The 24,865-nt window shown below is 42.7% G+C and overlaps 1 protein-coding gene across 1 annotated transcript in view; it reads left to right on the plus strand.

The window, feature by feature from the left end:
• LOC124802870 (UDP-N-acetylglucosamine--dolichyl-phosphate N-acetylglucosaminephosphotransferase) overlaps nt 1-24,865 on the plus strand; it is a 149,092-nt gene that overhangs the window by 548 nt on the left and 123,679 nt on the right. Inside the window, exon 2 of the mRNA XM_047263912.1 lies at nt 29-143. Within this exon, the coding sequence (XP_047119868.1) occupies nt 29-143 (115 nt within the window). The remainder of the gene's footprint in view (nt 1-28; nt 144-24,865) is intronic.

The raw sequence follows: 24,865 nt of genomic DNA on the forward strand, positions 1-24,865 counted from the left end.
ATTGTAATGAATGTTTGTTTATTTACAGACCAGAAGCAATTGGTGTCGTCGTTGGTTGCATATTTCTTATAACGCTCTTTCTCTTCATACCGCTCCCTTTTGGTCAATTTATGTTCAAGCATTACGATTTTCCCCACGATGAGGTAAGAATTTAATAGGTTGCCTAATAATGTTTACTCTCATTTGACTTTTTATTTACAGTCAAACAGTTTTGGGCCGCAGATGCATGGTATATTTGTAACACAGTACCCAAGTTAACAAAGTACTTTACTGTATTTGTTGTCTGTGGTCTGATGCAATGAGAGAGAGAGAGAGAGAGAGAGAGATTCATTTCAAAGGGGAGACAGGGATGTGGAGTGGTTCATATTATTCATGACAGAAGCAGTCACTACAGGTTACTTTAAGTATACTAGTAAATAATGCTACTCCTTATCTACTCGCATGAAAATTGTGGGACTTACTTGTACAGTACTTTGTATATGTATATAAAAAAGAAGAAAAACAACTCCTACTCATTTTAAATTATTCCCCTGATGTTTTTTCTGTAATAGTTCAAACAAAGCGTTTTTATAACTGAACTATCAGTTGCCTATATAGGCCTGTTGGCAAAGTCAGAACTTGTTAAATATAAACATTAGAATTAATTGGAATTCACGTTCCTGAGGCACAATATTCTGATAAACTAAGTGACAAGGAAGTGATAGGTATTATTTTTACTTGATTTTCAATATATCGAGGTTTTAAATTTCCCGCCCAGTGTCTACTAGCAACCTATGATAGAATACCAGAGTAGAAAATTTCAATCTGAACCCTACGTAGGTCTACATCTTGTAACAAGCTGATTTCTTCTTTATCTGTGGTATTGATTACATCTTTGAGCGTATACCTTATGCATGTGGACCTTCCTGTTGTTAAGTGTGGTGGTGGTCGTGGTCAAGGTCTTCAGTCGATAGATTGGTTTGATGCAGCTCTCCACACGTCCATACTGTGCAAGCTACATCTCTTCTGTCACCACATTTATACCTAGCCATCCGTTTACAGTTTTTACCCCCCTTCACTTTCCTCTGTTAACAAATTAATTATTCCTTGATGCCTCAGGAAGTGTCATGTCAGTTGATCCCTTTTTAAGTCTAATTGTGCCTTTAACCCCCCCACCCCCACCCAAAAAAAAAGGTTCAATGTCTCCTCATTAATTATTCAACTTTCCCATCTAATCTTCAGAATCCTTCTACAGCACCACAGCTGGTTTTTTTTTCTCTTTTCCCACACAGATACCTTCGGAAAAGCTTCTTAATATGTAAATTTAAATTAGCCATTAACAATATTCTCCATTTCAGAAATGCTTTCACTGCTGTAGACAGTGTACATTTGTATCCTCTCTACCTCACCTACAGTTACTTACTTTGCCACCCAAATACAGTAAAACTGATATACTACACACATTATTTTCCAAAATTTTTGAGAAGACGGTGTATTCTAGAGTAGTATATCACCTTAGCAACAATAATATCATCAGCAAATCACATTTGAGGTTTCAGAAGGGTTGCTGTACAGATAATGGCATTTAAATGTTCAGTCGCCTGATTCTACAAGCACTAGATAATAAAATAATGACAGCTGATATTTTCTGCGACTTATGTAAGGCATTTGACTGTGTGAATCACAGTATTCTTCTAGATAAGTTGAAGTTTTATGGGATTGATGGTATAGCCAGTCAGCTGATAATATCACATCTAACAAAAAGAATGCAGGAAGCTGTACTTAGTAATTCAGCCAATATAGTCTGGGGACATTATTCTGACTGCAGAGAAATCGCCAAGGCTCAATGTTAGGTCCACGGTTTTTCCTCATATATGTAAGTGATCTTCTAATGTACAAGAAGAAGAATTAGTTCTTTTTTGTAAATGACAGTAATATTGTAATCAGTCCAAGCATTGTACATACAGAAACAGCAGAAATCGTAAACAAAGTTCTTAAAAGTATCATTGACTGATTTTCTTTGAATGAATGGTCTCACCATCAGTTTTAAAAAGACACAACATATCCTGTTCTGCACATCTAGGGGCTTTATACCAGTGATAAGTGTAACACGTGGTGAGGGAATAATAAATAGGGTAGATACTTCAAAATTTTTGGGAGTCTACATTGATGAGAATTTAAGCTGAAAAAAGCACATTTTGGAACATTTTAATAAACTTAGTTCTCCCTCATTTTCATTTAGAGTCCTTGCAAATCTTGAGGAGAGAGAAATCAGTAAGTTGACACATTTTGCATATTTTCTTTCAATAATATTGTATGGAATAATGTTCTTGAGTAATTCATTTTTAGTGTTCAGCTTATAATCTCTTTTCAAGACACTGTCCAGACTAAAATGCACTTATGTTGTTGTTGGCTCTTGCATCGCGTGCAGATGTTGTCATTTCAGTGAGACTGGTCATAGCCAATTGACTGACAGTGTATGCTGAGAGTGCCTGAATCTTATAATTTCCTTTGGAGGAAGATATGAATTTGTTACATTTGTTTTCGACATGGAAGATGCCAGTATAACATTTATTGATCTGCTTATCACGAATTTTATGGTTGGTTACTGATTTATTTGCTGATCAGAAAAACAGGATGCGCTGATGGACTGACCAGTAACATAGCCCAAGGCCTAGTTAGTTAGAGAGCAATAAACTGCTTGTGAGTTGGCAAAGCCAATGAGTCTCAAAACAAAAATATAATTGCTGCATTAGACTGATGTGCGACATTCATCATTACAGTAACCTCCTTACGTTTCTGATTTTGTTGAAAATTTCGATGATGTGGTTAAATTCTAATCTAGTGGAACAAAATACCAGCTAATTTTATTTATGAATTGTAGGAAGTTATGACAGACCTTTCTGATTGGCTACTGACAACCGAATCATGCTTTTTCTTTTTGAGCTCCCCTCACTCAACAAGTAAGTTGTTAACAACATTGGCGTGCAGCTCAACAGCCATGGACACCAGAAGTGCATTTTTACCCATTCCGTTCAGTTGCTCTTCCAAGTCCTTTATTATGTCTGGCAGGATTACTATGTCATTGGCAAACATCAAAGGTCTTAATTCTCTTTGCTTTCCTTTATTGCTTGCTCAGTGTACCGATTGAATAACACTGGAGTCTACAACCCTGTCTCATTCCCTTTTGAACCACTGTTTCCCTTTCATGTTCTTTGACTGTTTATAACTGCAGTCTGGTTTCTGTACAAGTTGTAAATAGCCTTTAACTCTGTATTTTATCCCTTCAAAATTTCAAAGAATATGCTCCTGTCCAATTTTCAAAAGCTCTCTCTAAGTCTTCAGATGCTATAAAAGCAGATAAGGTAAGACTTGGAATCAGTATTACCTCGTGTATCCACACATTTCTCCAGAACCCAAATTGATCTTTCTGAGGTTGGTATCTGCCAGTCATTCCCTTCTTCTCTAAATAATTTGTGTTAGTGTTTTGCAGTCATGACTTTTTAAGCTGATGGTTCAGTGATATTCACACCTGTCAGCACCTGATTACTTTGGAATTAGAATTATTACATTCTTATTTAAGTCAGAGAGTTTTTACCTGTCTCATATATCTTGCACACTAGGTGGAATTTAGGAGGCATATCATCTACTCCAGGGGACCTTCTTTCCACTTTGGTCTTTCAGTGCGCTGCCTAATTCTTCTCATAGTATCATATATCCCACCTCATCTTCAGCAACTTTCTCATCTCTTTCTATAATATTGTCCTCAAGTTTGTTTGTTTTTATTTTTCCTTTTTTTTGTTTGAATCATCAGTCTCCTGACTGGTTTGATGTGACCCGCCACAAATTCCTCTACTGTGCCAACCTCATCATCTCAGAGTAGCACTTGCAACCTACATCCTCAATTATTTGTTAGAGATATTCCAATCTCTGTCTTCCTCTGTTTTTGTCCTGTATAGCTCCCTCTAGTACCATGGAAGTCGTTCCCTAATGTCTTAACAGATGTCCTAACATCCTGTCCCTTCTCCTTGTCAGTGTTTTCCACATATTCCTTTTCTCTCCAATTCTGCACAAAACCTCCTTATTCCTTACCTTATCATTCCACCTAAATTTGAACATTTGTCTGTAGCACCACATCTCAAATGCTTTGATTCTCTTCTGTTCTGGTTTTCCCACAGTCCATGTTTTACTACCACACAATCGTATGCTCCACATGTACATTCTCAGAAATTTCTTCCTCAAATTAAGATCTATGTTAGATACTAGTAGTCTTCTCTTGGCTAGGAATGCCTTTTTTGCCAGTGCTAATCTGCTTTTAATGTCCTCCTTGCTCCATCTGTCATTGGTTACTTTGATTTGATTTATTTCGTGTTCCATAGGTCCAACTGTGTTGGATACACAAGGACGTGGAACGAGTCAGTTTTTTACAAATACAATCTGATAATCTTATAGCATATACAGAAATTTGAGTACATAATTATATAAAAATATAATGGAAGGAAACATTCCACGTGGAAAAAATTATATATAAAAACAAAGATGAGGTGACTTACCGAACAAAAGCGCTGGCAAGTCGATAGACACACAAACAAACACAAACATACACACAAAATTCAAGCTTTCGCAACAAACTGTTGCCTCATCAGGAAAGAGGGAAGGAGAGGGGAAGACGAAAGGAAGTGGGTTTTAAGGGAGAGGGTAAGGAGTCATTCCAATCCCGGGAGCGGAAAGACTTACCTTATGGGGAAAAAAGGACAGGTATACACTCGCACACACGCACATATCCATCCACACATACAGACACAAGCAGACATATTTGGTCTTTAAATATGTCTGCTTGTGTCTGTATGTGTGGATGGATATGTGCGTGTGTGCGAGTGTATACCTGTCCTTTTTTCCCCCTAAGGTAAGTCTTTCCGCTCCCGGGATTGGAATGACTCCTTACCCTCTCCCTTAAAACCCACTTCCTTTCGTCTTCCCCTCTCCTTCCCTCTTTCCTGATGAGGCAACAGTTTGTTGCGAAAGCTTGAATTTTGTGTGTATGTTTGTGTTTGTTTGTGTGTCTATCGACCTGCCAGCGCTTTTGTTCGGTAAGTCACCTCATCTTTGTTTTTATATATAATTATATAAAAATTTATACAGTAAATTCTTTGGGCAGCAATACAGAAAAAGAAAATACATATTTTCTTAGAATCATTAAAACACTACAGAAAACAGATACAGAGCACACACAGATGCAGAGCTCAGGTTAAATAAAATTCTTATTGGCATTATGTCAACTTGTATTATATAATATTAAAATATTACAATTTATTTAGTTATATCTAAAAAGAAAGATGATGTGACTTACCGAACGAAAGTGCTGGCAGGTCGATAGACACACAAACAAACACAAACACACACACAAAATTCAAGCTTTCGCAACAAACTGTGGCCTCATCAGGAAAGAGGGAAGGAGAGGGAAAGATGAAAGGATGTGGGTTTTAAGGGAGAGGGTAAGGAGTCATTCCAATCCCGGGAGCGGAAAGACTTACCTTAGGGGGAAAAAAGGACGGGTATACACTCGCGCGCGCACACACACACACATATCCATCCACACATATACAGACACAAGCAGACATATTTAAAGACAAAGAGTTTGTCTTTAAATGTGTGTGTGTGTGTGTGTGTGTGTGTGTGTGTGTGTGTGTGTGTGTGTGTGTGTGTGTGGCGCGCGCGCGCGCGCGCGAATGTATACCTGTCCTTTTTTTCCCCCTAAGGTAAGTCTTTCCGCTCCCGGGATTGGAATGACTCCTTATCCTCTCCCTTAAAACCCACATCCTTTCGTCTTTCCCTCTGCTTCCCTCTTTCCTGATGAGGCAACAGTTTGTTGCGAAAGCTTGAATTTTGTGTGTGTGTTCGTGTTTGTTTGTGTGTCTATCGACCTGCCAGCACTTTCATTCGGTAAGTCACATCATCTTTGTTTTTAGATATATTTTTCCCACGTGGAATGTTTCCCTCTATTATATTGATATCAGTAATTTATTTAGTTAAAAATTCATCTAGACTGTAAAAAGCTTTTTCTAGCAGAAATATTTTTAGTGCATTCTTAAACTCACTCTTGTTATGAATTTTTGTCTTTATTTCGGGAAGAAGAGCATTGAAGAGTTTTGCTCCAGTGTAGTGGACACCCTTTTGTGCCAAGCTCAAATTTCTGAGTTCACTGTGTATGTCATTCTTCCTCTGTGTGTTATGCTCATGATAATTAGTGTTTGGTTGGAATATCTGTATATTTTTACAAACAAAACACATGAGAGAGAAAATATATTGGCATGTTGTTGTGTACATTTTAAGATTACGAAAACTATGTCTACACGAGTCTCTTGGGCGCAATCCACATATAATTCTTAAAGCTCGCTTCTGTGCAATGAACACTTTCCTTGCTAATGGCTGGTTGCCCCAAAAAATAATTCCGTACTCAATGAGAGAATGAAAATAGCCGTAGTATGCCACTTTTGCAGTGTTAGGTTCAACTCGTAGTGACAACCCGTAAAGCATAGGTAGCAGAGCTAAGCCTCTTACAGAGATCAATAATATGTGAAGACCAGTTCATTTTCTTGTCAATGTGCACGCCAAGAAATTTTGTTGTTTCCATTCTAACTATTGGTTGATTACCACATGTCACACTTATCTCTCTCTCTTTTTCTGTTTTTGTACAGAATTGAATAAAGCTGGTCTTACTGGAATTTAATGAGAGACCATTGACCTTGAACCAGTTAACCACATCTGAGAGTATGTGATTAATGAGTTCCTCAAGATTGTTGTCTGTTCTACTGCTCATAAAAATTGTGGTATCATCAGCAAATAATGTAAATTTACACGGCAGGCTTGTACATGATGGTAGATCATTTATAAAAATCAGGAATAATAGTGGCCCAAGAATTGAGCCCTGAGGCAGTCCACATGTAATGGAACTCCATTCAGAATCTGAGGAAGTGTCACATACTCGACCCGAGCTATTCAAGACAACTTTTTGTTTTCTGTCTTGGAGGTACGACTGTAGCCAATTGCCTGCAACACCACTTATTCCTACTAATTTTGCTTTTTGCAAGAGAATCTGGTGATGAACACAGTCAAACGCTTTGGATAAATCACAGAAGACACCAAGTGCTAGCATTTTTTCATTAAGGGTTTCTAGGACTTCATTTGCAAGTGCGTAGACTGCGTCTTCTGTTGAATGGCCCTTTTGGAAGCCAAATTGGCTCTTGCTGAGAACTCCATTCTTCATGAGATGATCAGTGGCCATCAATCCTAAGTTAAGTTTCTCACTGTTCTCATTTCTGCCACTTCTCATCATTTTCGTCTTTTTTCGATTAACTCTCAATCCATATTCTGTACTCATTAAACTGTTCATTCCATTCAACAGATCATGTAATTCTTCTTCCCTTTCTCTCAGGATAGCAATGTCATCAACGAATCTTGTCATTGATATCCTTTCACCTTGAATTTTAATTCCACTCCTGAACCTATTTCCATTATTGCTTCTTTGATGTACAGATTGAACAGTAGGGGCAAAAGACTACATCCCTGCCTCACGCCCTTTTTAATCCTAACACTTGGTTCTTGGTCATCCACTCTCATTATTCTCTCTTGGCTCTTGTACATATTGTATATTATTGATCTCTCTCTATAATTTACACCTATTTTTCTGAGGATTTCGAACATCTTGCACCATTTTACATTGTCAAATGCTTTTACAGGTCGACAAAGCTGATGAATGTTTCTTGATTTTTTTTTACTCTTGCTTCCATTATCAACTGCAACATCTGAATTGCCTATCTGGTGCCTTTACCTTCCCTGGAGCCAAACTGATTATCATCTAACATAAACTCAATTTTTCTTTTCCATTCTTCTGAGTATGAAGCTGAGAGTTGCATACAATATTACCCATAAGATGTGAGACAGTGCAGTCTTTATCCTGGCAGCAGCAATAAACCATAGTTGGCATATTGTTGCTTCACACCTTCAGCCATTGATCACGTTATTTAAATACACTGTACTACTTAGTAGACTAAAACAGAGATAAACTAAAATTTATGACTATTACAACTATACTGAGTGCCTGCCTCCACCATGGATCATTTCCTCCCTCAAGTAATGAAACCATAGTTGTTTTTACATGTGCAAAACGATACTGCCAAGCAGAATTTTTTCTGAAATCCTTATGGCCTGTGTGGAAGAGTGCATATACCAAAGCAACAATTCCAAATTGAGACATTTCTTGCTGCAGACATATTTCAGCCTTATGGATGTGACGTGTTCTGGCCAATTGATAGGCATCATGACAAAAAAAACCAAATGTCTGAGACATTGCCTACACAACTGAGGATGATCACAAGATTGAACTGTCAATCTTGTCAGAGAGAGATTTATAAAAGCTTTTATTTTGTCTGTCCTATTTTTTTTTTTTTTTTTTTTTTTTTTTTTTTTTTTTTTTTTTTTTTTACCACTGTAAAGGGAATTGTGTTACTTTTGCTTTTGTCTTTTTTAAAATAGAGACCTGTACTACTTCAGTGACTCAGAGAGATTAACTTTAATGACAGAAGTGAAACACTGTCTACTTAAACAGAATACAGATATCATCTGGTTTATTCCTTCACATCACCAAGTATAAAATAATAATAATAGTAATAAATACCAATTCTAGCATCTCTTCAAAACAAATTCAATAAATAAGTTGTGCACCCATCCACACTCCTTCTGCTCATACAAGTGAATAAATTTCTGTCTTTTCTTTCTCATTTTTGTGTTCTGGTAACATCTGAATGTTATGCCAAAAGCCAAATTAATGTGTCAAATGACATCATGTTGTTGTTGTTGTTGGTGGTGGTGGTGGTGGTGGTGGTGGTGGTGGTGGTGGTGGTTGTCGTTGTCGTTGTCGTCTTTAATCTGAAGACTGATGTGATGCAGCATTCCATGTTTGTCTTTCCTGTCAAAATCTCTTCAGCTCTGTATCAGTGCTGTAGTCCAGCCTTCAATTTTTAAATCCCATTCTTCTTTCCATTTCCAAACTGACAATTCTTTAATACCTCTGGATGTTTCCTATCAGCAGACACCATCTTCTAATCAAGTTGTCCCTTAAATTTCTTTTCTACTCAGTTCAATTCATTACCTCCTCGTTAGTAATCTACCCATCAGAACTTTGCCATTTTTCTGTAGCACCACATTTCGAAAGTTTCTATTCTCTTCTTGTCTGAACTGCTTGTTGTCTACATTTCACTTTTTTACAAGGCTATAATCCAAACAAATACCTTGAGAAATAATGTTGTGAGAATGGTCATGAGTCACACTTGGGTAGCGCAGTTGGTAGACCATTTGCCCACAAAAGGCTAAGGTCCTGAGTTTGAGTTGTGGTCTGGCACATAGTTTCAATCTGGCAGGAAGTTTCATATCAGTCTACACTCTACTGCAGTGTGAAAAATTCATTCTGGACCTTGAGAAAATCGTTTCTAACATTTAAACTTCTGTATACTATTCTTGTCAGCATCTTGGATGCATGAGATGTTAAGCTGATTGTGTGATGATTCTTGCACTTGTCAGCTCTTGCAGTCTTTGGAATTGTGCGGTTGATATTTTTCTGAAAGTCAGATGGTATGATGCCAAACTCATACATTCTACACACCAACATGAATAGTAGTTTTGTTGCTACTTCTCTCAATGATTTTAGAAACTGTGATGAAAGTTATCTATCCCATCTACCTTATTTGATCTTAAGCCCTCTCTTATATTCTGATTTTAATACTGGATCCCCTATTTAATACTGGATCCCCTATCTCAACTAAATCCACTCCTGTTTCTTCTTCTTCTTGCACATCAGACATATCTTCCCCCTCATAGAGGCCTTCAACATACTTTTTCAACCTATCTGCTCTCTCCTCTGTATTTAACAGTGGAATTCCTGTTGCATTCTTAATATTACTGCCCTTGCTTATAATTTCACCAAAGGTTGTTTTAACTTTCCTACATGCTGACTTAGTCCTTCCAACAGTCATTTCTTTTTCGATTCCTTTACAATTTTCATGCATCCACTTTGTCTTAGCTTTCCTGCACTTCCTATTCATTTCATTCTTCAGCGACTTGTATATCTGTATTCCTGAATTTCCCTGAACATTTCTGTACTTCCTTCTTTCATCGATCAACTGAAGTATTTCTTCTGTTACCAATGGTTTCTTCACAGTTACTTTCTTTGTACTTATGTTTTTCTTTCCAACTTCTGTGATTGCCCGTTTTTAGAGATGACAATTCCTCTTCAACTGTACTCCTGCTGAGCTATTCCTCATCGCTTTATCTACAACCTAAGAGAACTTCAAGCATGTCTCGGCATTCTTTAGTACTTCCATAACCCTCTTCTTTGCATATTGATTCTTCCTGACTAATCTCTTAATCACTCTTCATCACTACTAAATTGTAATCTGAGTGTATACCTGCACCTGGGTAAGCCTTTCAATCCAGTGTCTGATTACAGAATCTCTGTCTGACCATGATGTAATCTAACTGAAATCTTCCTATATCACCAGCCTTTGCCAAGTATATGTCCTCCTCTTGTGATTCTTGAACAGTGTATTCACTATTACTAGCAGAAATTTATTACAGAACTCAATTAATGTTCTCCTCTCTCTTCCTGTTTCCCAAGCTCATATTCTCTTGTGACCTTTTCTTCTACTCCTTCCCCTACAACTGCACTCCAGTCCCCTATGACTATTAAATTTTCCTCTCCTTTTACATACTGTATTACCTTTTCAATATCCTCAGATACTTCCTCTCTCTTCATCTTCAGCTTGCAACGTAAGCATGTGTACTGCGGTTCCCCGTTGTATCTTCTCTAAAACTTAGAGCTGCGCTCCTTGGACTATCTGTGTGAACTTACTTAAATGCCGGATACAGGCTCAGCTTCCCCACAGCTCCGGCGTCTTCTGCTTGCACCAAACTCTTCTCCAGAGATTCTATATTTTGGAGAAGGTGAAAATTCATCTACTATTCCAAAATCCTATTATCTAGTCCAAATAAAGACTCTCTCAAAATTCAGTTGCTGTTAACATATTCTATATTCAAAATTCAATACACCATTTCACTGCCACATTAAACAGTAAGCCCACACTATCTTAGGGCATTCGCACACGACTGAATTGAACCAAATTAAATAACATTTTGTTCTCTGCTCGAGACCAAGTCACTATTAATAATAATCTTTTTTTTTCTTCCGTTGTCTCTCCACAACACACAACAATCACCAATGTTTTTTGTGCATGAAATTCGTCCACAGAATTCTGGGCCGGAAGTTTTTCTTTTCTCTTTGCTGCAACCGAGCACGTCACTTGTTGGCCTGGTTTTGCTGTTCTTTCTCGGTTAGCCTGCACAAATAATGTTCTGCGGCAGTGTGTATCTGTTTATGCTACAACCCACTACAAAATAACATGTGTTCGAAGCGGCTGGAACACAAGTGAATCCAGACTTTCGTAAAATTCTGGGGACACTACAGTACCTGAACTATCATTGTCAGTGTTGGTTTGTTGTCAGTTCTCATCAGCCCCTCAGGGGCTCATCATTCGTTTGCAGAGTACGGGCTTGACGACCCTGGGGTTCGTGAGCTGGTAACTGTTAAGCACCACCAGTCCTTTGCCACCATAAGCTCTGGTCATACTTCAACAGCCACCTTGCGGCACAGCTGTGGAATGTTGTGTGTTTCAGAGAACAGGGGCCGTGACTTCACCGCCTGGACCGCGAGGTCGGTACACACCTCTAAAAAAATAAAAACCTCAACCTCAAGGTGTGCTACATGCTGTGGAGGTGAATGGCTGTTGAGGTAAAACAGCCTTTAGCGGGCAACCTGTGGGGCACCTGCCACCCCCACCCCCACCCCTTCCGCCAGTTGTATCAGGCTGGCTCAGGCATGCAGGGCTCTGCCTGGGTCGACGGTTGTTTCCCTAGCATCTCGTGGGATCCTTATGGAACTGTCTCTTGAAACTACTACTCATGATGGGACGGGTGTACCGTCAGGCAGCACCTACACCCATTCCTCAAAGAGAGCTCGGTTGGTCAGTCCTCCCGAAAAGAAGCCTCAGAGTGATAGTAACAGGGCATTAGTGTACCATAACACTGTCATTGTAATCAAGTGCAATGGGGAAAGCTTTGTGAAGATATCCTCTTTCTATATTGCTGGGTCTCTGAAAAGTGTCAAACAACTTCTTAATGGAACACTTTTAGTTGAAACTGCTAATTCCAACTAAATATCTGAGTTGCTGGGATTTAAGACCTTAGGTGACTACCCAGTGGAGGCTGAATTGCATAACAGCCTTAACTACAGCAAGGGCGTGGTTACCTGCTCCGATCTAATGGAGGTGGACCCCATGGAGTTACGTGTAGAGTGAAGAATGTAGGCATCACTGAGGTGCAGAATTATATGAGGAGGGTCAATGGCAAATTGTAAAAATCGGCAAATTTTATTCTAACACTTAGTACTCCTGAATTACCAGAACATATCCTTGCAGGCTATATCCCTCTTAAGGTTCACCCGTTTGTTTCTAACCCCATCGATGCTATAAATGTCAAACATTTGGCCATGCCACTATGAGATGTAACAGGAAGGCTATGTGTGGTAATTGTGGAGGCTCTGCTCATGAGTCATGGACTTCTTGTACACTTCCTCCGAAATGTGTAAACTGCTCTGGGGATCATCCAGCGTGGAGCAGAAAGTGTGGGGTTTACAACAAGGAAAAGAAAATTCAAGAGTTGAAAGTAAAGAGATGCATACACTATGGTGAATCTAAAAAGGCTTACAAAACCTTGCAACCACTGGTTTTTGCTACTTCTTTTGCATCAGCCCTTAACACACCAATATCTAAGTGTGATGCGTCCACACAAACTCAGACCACAGATTCCAGGACGAGCACTTGCACTTGTCGATGTACCTGTGGGGGAACTGCTCCACTTACAACTGATGTCGTTTGGAAGCTGTCAGCAGTAGGCTTACCACCTAAGCCACGTACCACGACCCAACATCAGAAGCCAACTAAGCCATCCCCGCAACCCAGGCAGCCGCCTCCTCCTGCCAGTAAAGAAAAACGTGCTTCAAAAAGTAGTTCTAAGTCCAAGAAAGTGGTAGGTAAACCTTTGGATTGATGAACTTTCTCACTTTCTAATGGCGACTATGCTCTTGAGGATATAGACATCCAATCAGAGGAACCAGAGAGCATGGAACTGGCTAACATTCCCCCTGACCTGCCCGGTCAGTCACCAACTCCGAGGGAGAAAGAAAAGAACCACTAGCGCTAACCAATGGCTTCCATAGGGTCTTCTGTGTTGCAGTGGAATTTGAATGGATATCCCTCACATTTAGAAGAATTGCAGCTACTGGTCCAGGATAAACCTTTCTTCATCTGCTTACAAGAGAAGCATATTAAAGTCACAGAGACACCCTGCATTACGGGGCTACCACATATACAGGAAGGACGATACTACTGGAGACAGGGCTAAAGGTGGAGTGGCTATTTTCCTTGATGACAGATGCCACTCCTCTCCCGTCCCTCTTACCATGACCATGCAAGTAATTGCTGTGAAAGTTCTGGCACCCTTTACTATCACATTGTGTTCTGCCCCCTGCCCCCCCCTCCTCCCAATGACACTTTGGATGCAGATGCACTGGCAGACCTCTTCCAGCCACTCCCACACCCGTTCATCCTTGTGGGGGCTTCAGTGCCCACAATGTGCTGTGGGGCTTGGCTACTACTTGCTCTGGGTGATTGAGCGACTTGTCCATTCTGAGAATATCTGCCTTCTGAATGCAGGTGAGATGACTCACTTTTCACAGCTACAGGGTCATTTTCAGCTGTTGATCTTGGTTTCTGTTCCCCAAACTATTACAGACTCAGTTCAGTGGGAAGTGGCTCCAGATTTACATTCTAGTGACCACTTCCCAGTGTGGATTCGACTGCCGCCTAGGATGGTGGCCAGCAGGAGACCATGCAGGTGGCTGATACAAAGGGCAATTGGTTACAATACAGTAGACAGGCTATTTTTGACTGACAGGATTGGGCACAGTAGGCAGTGGCCCATATCACTCATAATATCCAAAGGGTTGCCGCAGAGTCCTTCCCCAAGTCTAGTAACCACCTCAGACGATGGCCTGTACCTTGGTGGAATGACTACTGTCGATTGGCAATCAGGGCCAGACGAACAGCTCTGCGGAACTTCAAACAGTGTCCAACTACAGACAATCTTCATGCCTTCAGGTCTGCGAGAGCACATGCAAGGTGAGTGATCAAAGAATGGAAGAGGACTTCCTGGAGGGAATTCACAACTTCCATTAATCAGTCCTCTTCCGCTGCGCACGTTTGGGGATCAATAGGATGGATTTCAAGCAAGGGTAGTCCACACCCCCTTACGGCCTAATCAAATAATGGGGTCTTGGTGGACACGCCAGAAGACATGGCTCACGTTTTAGCTAACACTTCTTTACTATTACTAAGTCATCCAGACAAGCTCCTGCTGTTCAGGTATTCCGTCAGACTGCAGAGATGAGGAAGCTCAATTTCTTCTTGCATAATGAGGAAGTCTACAACCTTCCATTCTCCAAGTGGGAACTGGAATCAGATTTATCTGCATCCAGAGAGTCTGCTCCAGGACCTGATGAGATCCATTATGCCATGCTTCATCATCTGTGCCCTGAAGCGAAAGGTCACCTCCTCTCTTGTTTCAGTCAGATCTGGTGTGATGGACAGTACCCCATGACACGGAAGGAGGCAATATTAATCCCATTCTGGAAACCAGGCAAGGACCATAGCATCCCTAACAGTTATTGAAGTGTCGCCCTTACCAATTGTATGGGTAAGACTCTTGAATGCATGGTCAACCACTGCCTCATCTGGCTGCTCGAGTCCTGAAGTCACCTGAGCTGCTCCCAGTGCAGTTTCAGGTGCTACTGCTCCACTCTTGACAACTTAATTCTACTGGAGACGGTGATACAGAAGTCAGAAGTCCTTCTCACGCCGAAACCATTTAGTTTGTGTGTTTTTTGACCTCGAAAAAGCATATGGCACTACTTGGAGGTACAACATCCTTCACCAACTTCATGGATGAGAACTACGTGGACGCCTGCTGCTTCTGATCCAACCCTTTCTCGAGGACCAGAGTTTTTGTTATCTCATTGGCGATGCCACGTCTGATTGCTTTGTTCAGGAGAATGGTGTGCCCCAGGGCAGTGTCCTCAGTGTCACATTGTTTGCCATCGCTATAAATGGCATTTTCTCCGCAGTCAGGAGCCCTGTCAAATGCTCTTTGTTTGTGGATGACTTTGCAATCTTCTACTGTTCCTCTGATCTTATGATGACAACGAGGCAGCTACAGCTGACCATTAAGAGGCTGGAAACCTGAGCCCTGAAAACTAGCTTTTGCTTCTCACCTGAGTAGACTATGTGTGTCAATTTTAATCGGAGTTTTAACCAATCTGAGCTTACAATGGGGGACCGTATTTTACATTTTCAAGACACTGTGCGCTTTTTGGGTTTATTATTTGACTCGAAATTAACATAGCTCCCACACATGAAAGACCTATGAACAAAGGGCTTCATCCTGGCTCCTGCAGTTTTATAGGGCATTTGTTCGATCACGCCTAGACTATGGCAGTGTGGTCTACGGATCGGCCTGTCCTTCCCATCTCCGGATGTTAGATGCTGTCCACCATTAGGGCATTCGGATATTGACTGCAGCCTTTTGGGCCAGCCCAGTTCAGAGTGTGTGTCCAGAGGCTGGTGAACTATGGTTCTGGATTCGGTGACGTATCCTTTTGGCTCGACAGACCTTGAAAATCTCATCGTCCCCTCAGTCATTAGCATTTAGTTCAGTGATCCAACCCACCTTCGAACGACTGTTCAGGAATCGGCCCCAAGCGACCCAACCATTTGGTATACATGCTGCGAACTGTCTCAAGTATCTGAATCTCTCGGGCATGAAAATACACACCCAGGGATGGAATGCACTGCTGCCTTGGTGTCTTCTGAGGCCCAAAGTGATTTTAAGCTTGACACAGTGCATGAAAAGTTGTACTCCAGATGTGGTTTTCACAACTTTGTTTTCGTCTATTTTAAGTGTGTACCATAGTTTTATTGTTATTTATACAAATGGATCACAGTAGGAAAGTGCTCTCGGTTGTTCTGTGGTTTTCCCTGATGAGGTATTTAAAGTGTGTCTTCCAGAACAATTTACAAATTATGATGCGGAGTTATATGGCATTCTGATGGCACTGGAGACGGTTCACAGACATCACTGCAAGCAATTCACCAAATGTATCCAGTAGATCTGCTGATTCAGCTCATCCATGACTCTTTACAGCCGCTCCTATGCCGTGGCAAGGTGGTGATCTTTTGCTGTGTACTTGGCCACATTGGGATACAGCGTAACGACATGGCTGACAAAGCTGCCAAGGAAGCATGTTGGGATGGTGCTGTACATCAATGTCCCATCCTGTTGCACGCCATTATCTCATTTTCTGACAGATGCATCATGCGTCAGCGGGAGACTAAATGGTTGCAGGTGTCAGACAACAAACTGCGGTCACTGAAATTGACCACAAAGGCTTGGTGAGCTTCGTGTCAGCCTCGCCGCTGGAAGGAGGTTTTGCTTACCAAACTGTACACCAGGCATAGCCCTTTCAACACATGGCTTCCTCCTCCAACGTGAGGATCCACCATTCTGTGAAGTTTGTGGCTTGCCGCTTTCAGTTCAGCATATTGTGGCTACATGTGTCCTGTTAGGGCAGCCCACGGTCTCACGGGAGATCTTCCCACCATCCTCCCAGATACCGATACAAGCGTTAACAGAGTGCTGAAATTTTGTGAACTGTCAGGCCTCATCCCTAAACTGGTAGGAATGGGCGGCAGACTTAAGTAAGTTATAAACTGCACTGCATGTGGGGATAGACTTCATCCCCACCCATGAGATTTCATGTGGACTTTTCGTCATGGTGCTGATGACAATGATGTTGAGTGCCCCCTCAACTAAATCATCATCATCAGTTCTCATCAGTACAACCCTATCACTGAACTATTCACAGTACCACACTCTCTGCCATACCTTCCTATTCAGAATGAATCCTACTCCCATTATACCATTTTCTGCTGCTGTTGATATTACCCTATGCTCGTCCAACAGGAAATCCTTGTCTTCTTTCCACTCAATTCACTGATCCCTACTATATCTTGATTGAGTCTTTATATTCCCTTTTTCATATTTTCTAGCTTCCCTATTACATTCAAGCTTCTTACATTCCATGCCCCAATTTGTAGAACATTATCCTTCCATTGATTATTCAAGCTTTTTCTCATGGTCACCTCCCCCTTGGCAGTCCCCTCTCTGAGATCTGAATTGGGGGACTATTCCGAAATATTTTGCAGTGGAGAGGCCATCATGATACTTTTTCGATTCAGGCCACATATCTTGTTGATACACGCTATGTGTCTTTAATGCAGTGGTTTACATTGCCTTCCGCATCCTCACACTGTTGATCATTGCCGATTCTTCTGCCTTTAGGGGCAGCTGCCCACCCTAAGGACAAGAGAGTGCCCTGAACCTCTGTCTGCTCCTCCACCCTCTTTGACAAGGCCATTGGAGAATGAAGGTGACTTCTTATGCTGGAAGATTCTCTATATCTCTCTTCCTCCTTCTACTCTTTTGCTTATTACTGGTTTCCCATCTGACTCTTGATATGCATACAGCTGCTTCTCTTCGCTCTAAATGTTTATATGTATTAAGGAGATTATACCTCAGTTCTGAAGCACATCCTGGAAGAAAGGATACTGCGGAGACATGGCCTCGCTACAACCAGGGGAATGTTTCTAGAAAGAAATTTTCACTCTGCAGCGGAGTGTGCACTAATATGAAACTTCCTGGTAGATTAAAACTGTGTGTTAGACCAAGACTCAAACTCGGGACGTTTGCCTTTCGCAGGCAACTGCTCTACCATCTTAGCTACCCATGCTCGACTCATGACCCATCCTCACAGCTCTACTTCCGCCAGTACCTTGTTTCCTATCTTCCAAACTTCACAGAAGCTCTCCTGTGAAACTTGCAGAACTAGCACTCCTGGAAGAAAGGCTACTGTGAGGACATGGCTTGCCACAGCCTGGGGGATGTTTCCAGAATGAAATTTTCACTCTGCAGTGGAGTGAGCACTGATATGAAACTTCCTGGTAGAATAAAACTGTGAGGACAGGTTGTGAGTCATGCTTGGGTAGCTGAGATGGTAGAGCTACCTGTGAAAGGCAGAGGTCCTGAGTTCGAGTCATGGTCTGGCATACAGTTTTAATCTGCCAGGAGGTTTCAGTTTCATGAAACTTTCCTGTGAGTTAAACTTGTTAAGTATCATGCTGCAATTCATTATATACATTCAATTTCCCCAGTAAGTCTTATTTGGTATAAGCACGACACATTGAGCAGTATTCTCGAAGTGTCATGCAAGTGTCTTGTAAACAATCTTGTATGTAGACTGATTGCATTTTCCTAGTATCTTACCAGAAATCAGAAGGTTGCCACCTGCTTTACCTACAACTGAACATATGTGATCATTTCATTTCATGTACCCACATATTGTTAAACTTTTTTTGTATGAGTGGATTTCCATTGTGACTGTTGCCACAGGAGGCTACACTTTTGTGTTTTGGGAAACACAGAACTTTGCATTCCAGAAAAGTTAAAGCAAGTTGCCAATCTGTACACAGTCAAAGGTATGATCTTGAAGTGATCACACAAAACTGTAATAGGATCATTTTTCGTGTTTATTTCTATCAAACCTTGTTAGTGACACAAACTTTGTGTCTATCTGTAGAAAAGCAAGACTTGAGTAGGTTTACATTTGGTAGTATGAAAAGTCTTTTATTTGCTTCATCATAAGCCATTGTGTCAGTTCTTCTTCAAAAGATTCAAATATGTAAATATTATTGTAGAACGTAAACTTTCATGTCCAGGAATGATACAGTTAATAAAAAGTTCTGGCCTGTTACACTGTGGGCGAATGGATTTAACATTAAAACCCAAAGTTTCATCCCCATCTGCAGAGGACATTTTAAAGGGGGATTGTAGATTCTTTGAATGTCCGATTCACACCCTAGCTCACTGCTGACTGTAGCAAAATTCCACTTCCACTTGCTGCCATACAGTGGCGTGATGTCACGTTTTGAATACTCGAGTGCAACTGGCTGTTGTTGACTGCCGTTGTCTGCTGTTGCTATTACCCCGTGGTGGAAGACTGGTACACATCATCTTCAGCACTGGAATCTGGATGTCATTCAGTTTCATAGCCTCCTCCTTCCTACTGAAATTCCTAGTGTGTTTTACAATCTCTATGGGCGCTCTGTATAGCCTTTCCACTTGTGGCTCCCAACACTTGAGTCCTACTGAAATGAATGTCATGGGCTCCTGGCTGCAAAGCACATCTTATCAATAAATGAAGTGACAGAGGTCCAGCCAGATGAGGTATTACTTATTTTCATGTGGTATTGCTATTTGATATGGTTCTGCTCAGTAAAGTGTTGCAACAGCTGAATCGGATTTTTCACAGAACTGTTTAAATATTGCCTCTCAACTGAATATTTCAAATCTACGAACAGAGGGACTGTGGGAACCCCTTAAGACCAGTTATCGTGTACTTCTTTATGGAAAAATTTGAGGAGCAGGCATTGGATGCTTGCTGTGAAGCTTTGGTCTGCAGCTGATTCCTGCAAAAACCACTGTGCATATCCCGTGAGCTTGTAGTAATCAACTGGTTGCAATGCCTAGACGTGTTGGAAATTAAACAGATGCAGTTCTTTATCGTGTATAATGTGCCAGATGGAGGGTTGGGATATGTCAGTAGTATGGGATATACCTCATGTACTTGTTGACGACATATGCTGCACTCTTTCAAGAATACTTTTTTCCGCCACAATTGTCCGTGTTGTTAATTGAGATCCAGTATCCACCTTGTGCACATGGGATGAGCCAGTTTTGCATAAGTGTTGATACAGGGTGGTGATAATGTGTAGCATGGCACCTCAGGGTGGCGAATAATGTGTAGCAAGGCACTTTTCTATTGTGATATTTTGCATGACACATTCACATGGCTTCTCATCCACTGCAGTTGGCTGTGCCAAAAATCAAATGCATCTCAGCCGTTTTGCAGTAGCTAGTCGTATTACTCACAACACTTCCACACTGTGTATGGCAATGGTCGCTGTGTGCTCCATCTGTGTTTGTATAACAACTCCTTCTCTTGACTTTAGCACTCTCTTGTGGCATTTGCGACTTCCAGTTCCTGTGTGATTGCTGACCCTTGTTGTATGTCCAATGTGCCATGTAAGTTTGTAAACTTTTTTTTATTAATTAACCTTTGTATTGAAGATATTTACAACTGTAACAGAAGTTGGGCAATATTGTGGTATGGGGGGCATTCACCATGGGTTTCCATGGGACCTGTGGCTTTAATCAAAAGTAACATAACAGTTGTGGTCTATGTGAATATTACTGTGTACCACTTGTTATCCTTTCATGCTTGATGTCTTTCCCTTTTATGATGTCTGCCATCAGGACAACTGTCCCTGTCACAATGCCATTAAGGAGGTGGTTATGTTTTGCCTCAGCAGTATGTATATTCCTGAGCATTGAGCTGGGTTGACTATTCAATTTTTGTGCACAAATGTAGGCAAGTGATGTAGATTTTGTGGCGGCGTTCGTAGCGACAAACAATTCGCTGTAGAAATGGCTTACGAAGTCACCGCCACACTTTTAATAGCGGGCTGACCGGTCCGCTGGAACAGTGAACAGAAAGATGAAAACCCAAACACTCTGATTAAATAAAAGTCGGTACTTATCTTTATTAACGAAGATACAGAAACACAGTAGTGAACTCCGTGCCTACAGAAATCTGTCTAGTTCGAGTCGGAGTGGCTAGGTCAGCGTCGGCTGACGACAAACAACAACTCTGCTGCGATGAACACACAACTGACTAGCAAGTACCCAATTCGGTGGCGAGTATACAACTGAGCGGCGAATACAGACTGTCCTAGCGCTCGCGACTCCAGCGCTTAAGAAGCCAGAAGCCAGCGGTGGCGCGCGCAGACTTGCGGCGATTTCCTGTCTCGCTGGCGCTGCTTATGCGGACGGCGTCCGGACTTTGATGCTGCCAACCTTTTGGCAGCGGGCTCGGGTGGCATTACTGGCTAGGATATAACACTCCTCCCCCCCAAATCGCCGCACCGTCGTTGAATAATGACGTGGCGAGCGTCGACGGCGGGGGAGGGGTCTGGCCGCAGGCGTAGCAGAAGAGACCGGGGCGGAGACTGTTGTCGGTGGCAGTCCCCGGTCCGCACCCCAGCATTGGCTGCGCGGGGCCTCGGGAAACACCGACTTAAAACCGAGGTCAGGGTGCACGCCTGTGACCACGGGCGCAGCGTCTGGTACTGGACGCGACGGGGCGTCGGGACCCACGAAGAGAGGCAGCGTCTCCTGACGCTGCGTCGACGGCTGCTGAGTGGGCGCCGGACAAGGCGCTGCGGTGTCAGACTCCTTGGGGGTGCCCAAGGAAAGCGGCTGCAGGACAGGCTGCACAGCCACCGCTTGGGAAGGCGGCCCGGCTGAGGGGTCGACGTCCATCAGCTCCGAAGGCAGTGGCGACTGAAGAGGGACCGCAGGCGCCGGAGCGACCATCTGGGGCGCTCCCGGATGAAGCTGCGCGGGAGGCATCAACGGGACGGGCTGTCGGCGTGGTAGCGGCGACAGCTGCTGCTGCTGCCCTGGGGGCGGCAGCGAAGTCGGAAGGCGCGGCTGGAACCCACCGCGGACCAAATCTGTGGACAAAGAACGAGCGGCAGAATCCGGGCGGCCAGCGCGGCGCAACTGGTTCTGATGCCTCCTGTGCACCCCAATAGCACCTTGAACAGTATAAAAACCGCGACCCCGGACACTTATCACGGTACCACATTCCCAACGACGGCGACCATGATAAACTCTGAAAAAAACGGTGTCGTTGCGCTGAAAACGCGTGCGATGCTCAGAAGCGGCGGGTCGATCCGGGGGGTGCAACAACCGTAGTAGGGTGCGATGACGACGGCCATGGAGAAGCTCCGCAGGCGAAGGGCCGTCGCGTGGCGTGGTCCGGTACGACGACAGGAACGTGATGAGGGCCTGCTGACGAGAGTGCGTAGCACGAAGGCGGTCCATATGATCCTTGAATGTGCGTACAAAACGTTCCGCTGCACCATTCGATTGAGGGTGGAACGGCGCAGTAAGAACATGGCGAATGCCATTGGCAGAACAAAAACTTTCAAATTCAGCAGAGGTAAATTGTGGACCATTGTCAGACACTAAAACTTCTGGAAGACCCTCAATACAAAAAATTGAAGTCAACGCCTGTATAGTTTGTGCAGACGTTGTAGACTGCATGGGCACAACAAACGGAAAACTACTAAATGCATCTATCACGATGAGCCAACGAGAATTCCAATATGGACCAGCGAAATCAATATGTAATCGCTGCCAGGGACCGGCAGGGCGTGCCCACTCAAAATAGCGTTGAGGTGGAGCAGCTTGGTGTTCGGCACACATCGAACAATCTGTAGACATCTGCGTAATCTGCTTATCAATGCCGATCCATGTACAATGACGGCGGGCAAGCTGCTTGGTGCGGACCACTCCCCAATGACCTTGATGCAACATGGCGAGGACCTTGGATTGGAGCACTTGGGGAACCACTACACGAAGCTGGTCATTCTCGGTGCGTAACAGCAAAACTCCGTGCGAAACAGACAACAGATGACGTTGCGGATAATAGCGACGAACCACAGGATCCGATATGTCCTTTGCCTTGGACGGCCAACCACATTGAACAAAACGTAATAGTAAACTCAGATGAGGATCCGTAGCTGTCTCACGTGCCACCTGACGATAATCAATCGGAAAATCCCGGAGGGATTGATGCTCATCGGCGTCAATCTGATGGCAAGAGTCTTCAGAGGAATCGAAGACATCATCCGCAGCAATCGGCAATCTAGAAAGCGTGTCAGCGTTTGCATGCTGAGCTGTAGGGCGATACAGTATCTCATACTGGTATTGTGATAACAAAAGAGCCCAACGTTGTAGTCTCTGAGCTGTCCGCTGAGGAACTGGTTTAGACGGATGAAACAGTGACGTCAGGGACTTGTGATCTGTTACTAAATAGAATGGTCTACCATAGAGGTAGTGATGGAATTTTGTGACACCGAACACAATAGCCAACGCTTCCTTGTCCAATTGGCTATAATTACACTGAGCTTTGTTTAGCAATTTAGATGCGAACGCAATAGGACGTTCGGTGTTACCGACTCGGTGAGACAACACAGCACCGAGGCCGAAAGAAGAGGCATCACAAGCTAACACCAGAGGCTTGTTAGGGTCATAATGGACCAGACAACGATCATGCAATAAATCCTCTTTAAGCTGCTGAAAGGCTGATTGGCAATCAGCTGACCACACAAACGGAACATTCTTACGGCAGAGACGATGCAACGGTGCAGCAATCTGTGATGCATTAGGTATAAACCTAATATAATACGTCAATTTGCCAAGAACTGCTTGCAATTCATGCAGATTCCGAGGGGCGGGCAAATCACGAATAGCTGCTAGATGTGACTGGGAGGGATGAATGCCTTGAGCATTAATAACATGTCCCAGATACTCCATCTCCGTAAGGAAAAATGAACATTTATCGATGTTGCAACGTAGGCCTGCCTGAGACAACACTTTAAACAAACACTCCAAATTACGGAAATGTTCAGCAGGCGTCCGACCGGACACAACAATATCGTCTAAATAGTTGCAACACGATGGCACATTAGCCAGAAGTTGTGACAAAAACGCTGAAAAACAGCTGGAGCTGACGCACAACCAAAAGGCAAACGCAGAAAACGGAACAACCCCAACGACGTGTTTATGACAAAATACTGTTGTGATTGCTCATCGAGGGGCAATTGCAAATATGCTTCACGGAGATCAATTTTGGAAAAGAAACGAGCTTCCCCTAACTTACCCATCAGCTCGTCCGGTCTAGGCAAAGGAAAAGAATCAATGACAGTCTGAGGATTAACTGTCGACTTAAAATCAGCACACAAACGTAACTTGCCAGACGGTTTCTTTATAATAACTAAGGGAGAAGCCCACTGGCTCGCTGAAACGGGTTGAATAACACCGTTGTTTTGCCAACGACGAAGTTCATCTTCTACAGGTGCCCGGAGGGCGTGAGGCACTGGACGAGCACGACAAAATCGAGGCTGAGCATTATCTTTTAACGTAATATGAGCGGCAAAGTTCGCAGCACAACCTAGTTCGTCTTTAAATATGTCACTGTATCGTTTACACAAATCGGTTATGCTGTCTTGAGGAACAACAACAGAATTAATTTGCAACACATTGTCTTGGATAGACAGGCCAAACAAGTCAAAACAGTCTAATCCGAAAATGTTTACACTGTCTGTAGCGCGGAGCACTGTGAATGAAACTGTTTCGGTATTGCCACGGAATGTGGCTGGCACGCTACATACACCTAACACAGGAATTTGTTCTCCACTATAAGTAGCCAAAGAATGTTTTGCCGCTGAAAGTTTAGGGCGGCCGATAGCCGCATACGTAGCACTATTTATGAGAGTCACAGACGCACCAGTGTCTAATTGAAAATTGAAGGTCTTATCCTGGATGCGTAGCTTCACAAATAGTTTACTACATTGTCTCTGGATCGGTGCAGTGGAGGCGGAAGACACAAAATCAGCGCGTTTAGCGCGTGTTCGCTGCGTACGACAACTCATGGGTTGGGCGGGTGGAACAACAACGCCCGCTTCACTTGCAGTCTGTA

Source organism: Schistocerca piceifrons, chromosome 6 (assembly GCF_021461385.2).
Source record: "Schistocerca piceifrons isolate TAMUIC-IGC-003096 chromosome 6, iqSchPice1.1, whole genome shotgun sequence".
Lineage (NCBI taxonomy): Eukaryota > Metazoa > Arthropoda > Insecta > Orthoptera > Acrididae > Schistocerca > Schistocerca piceifrons.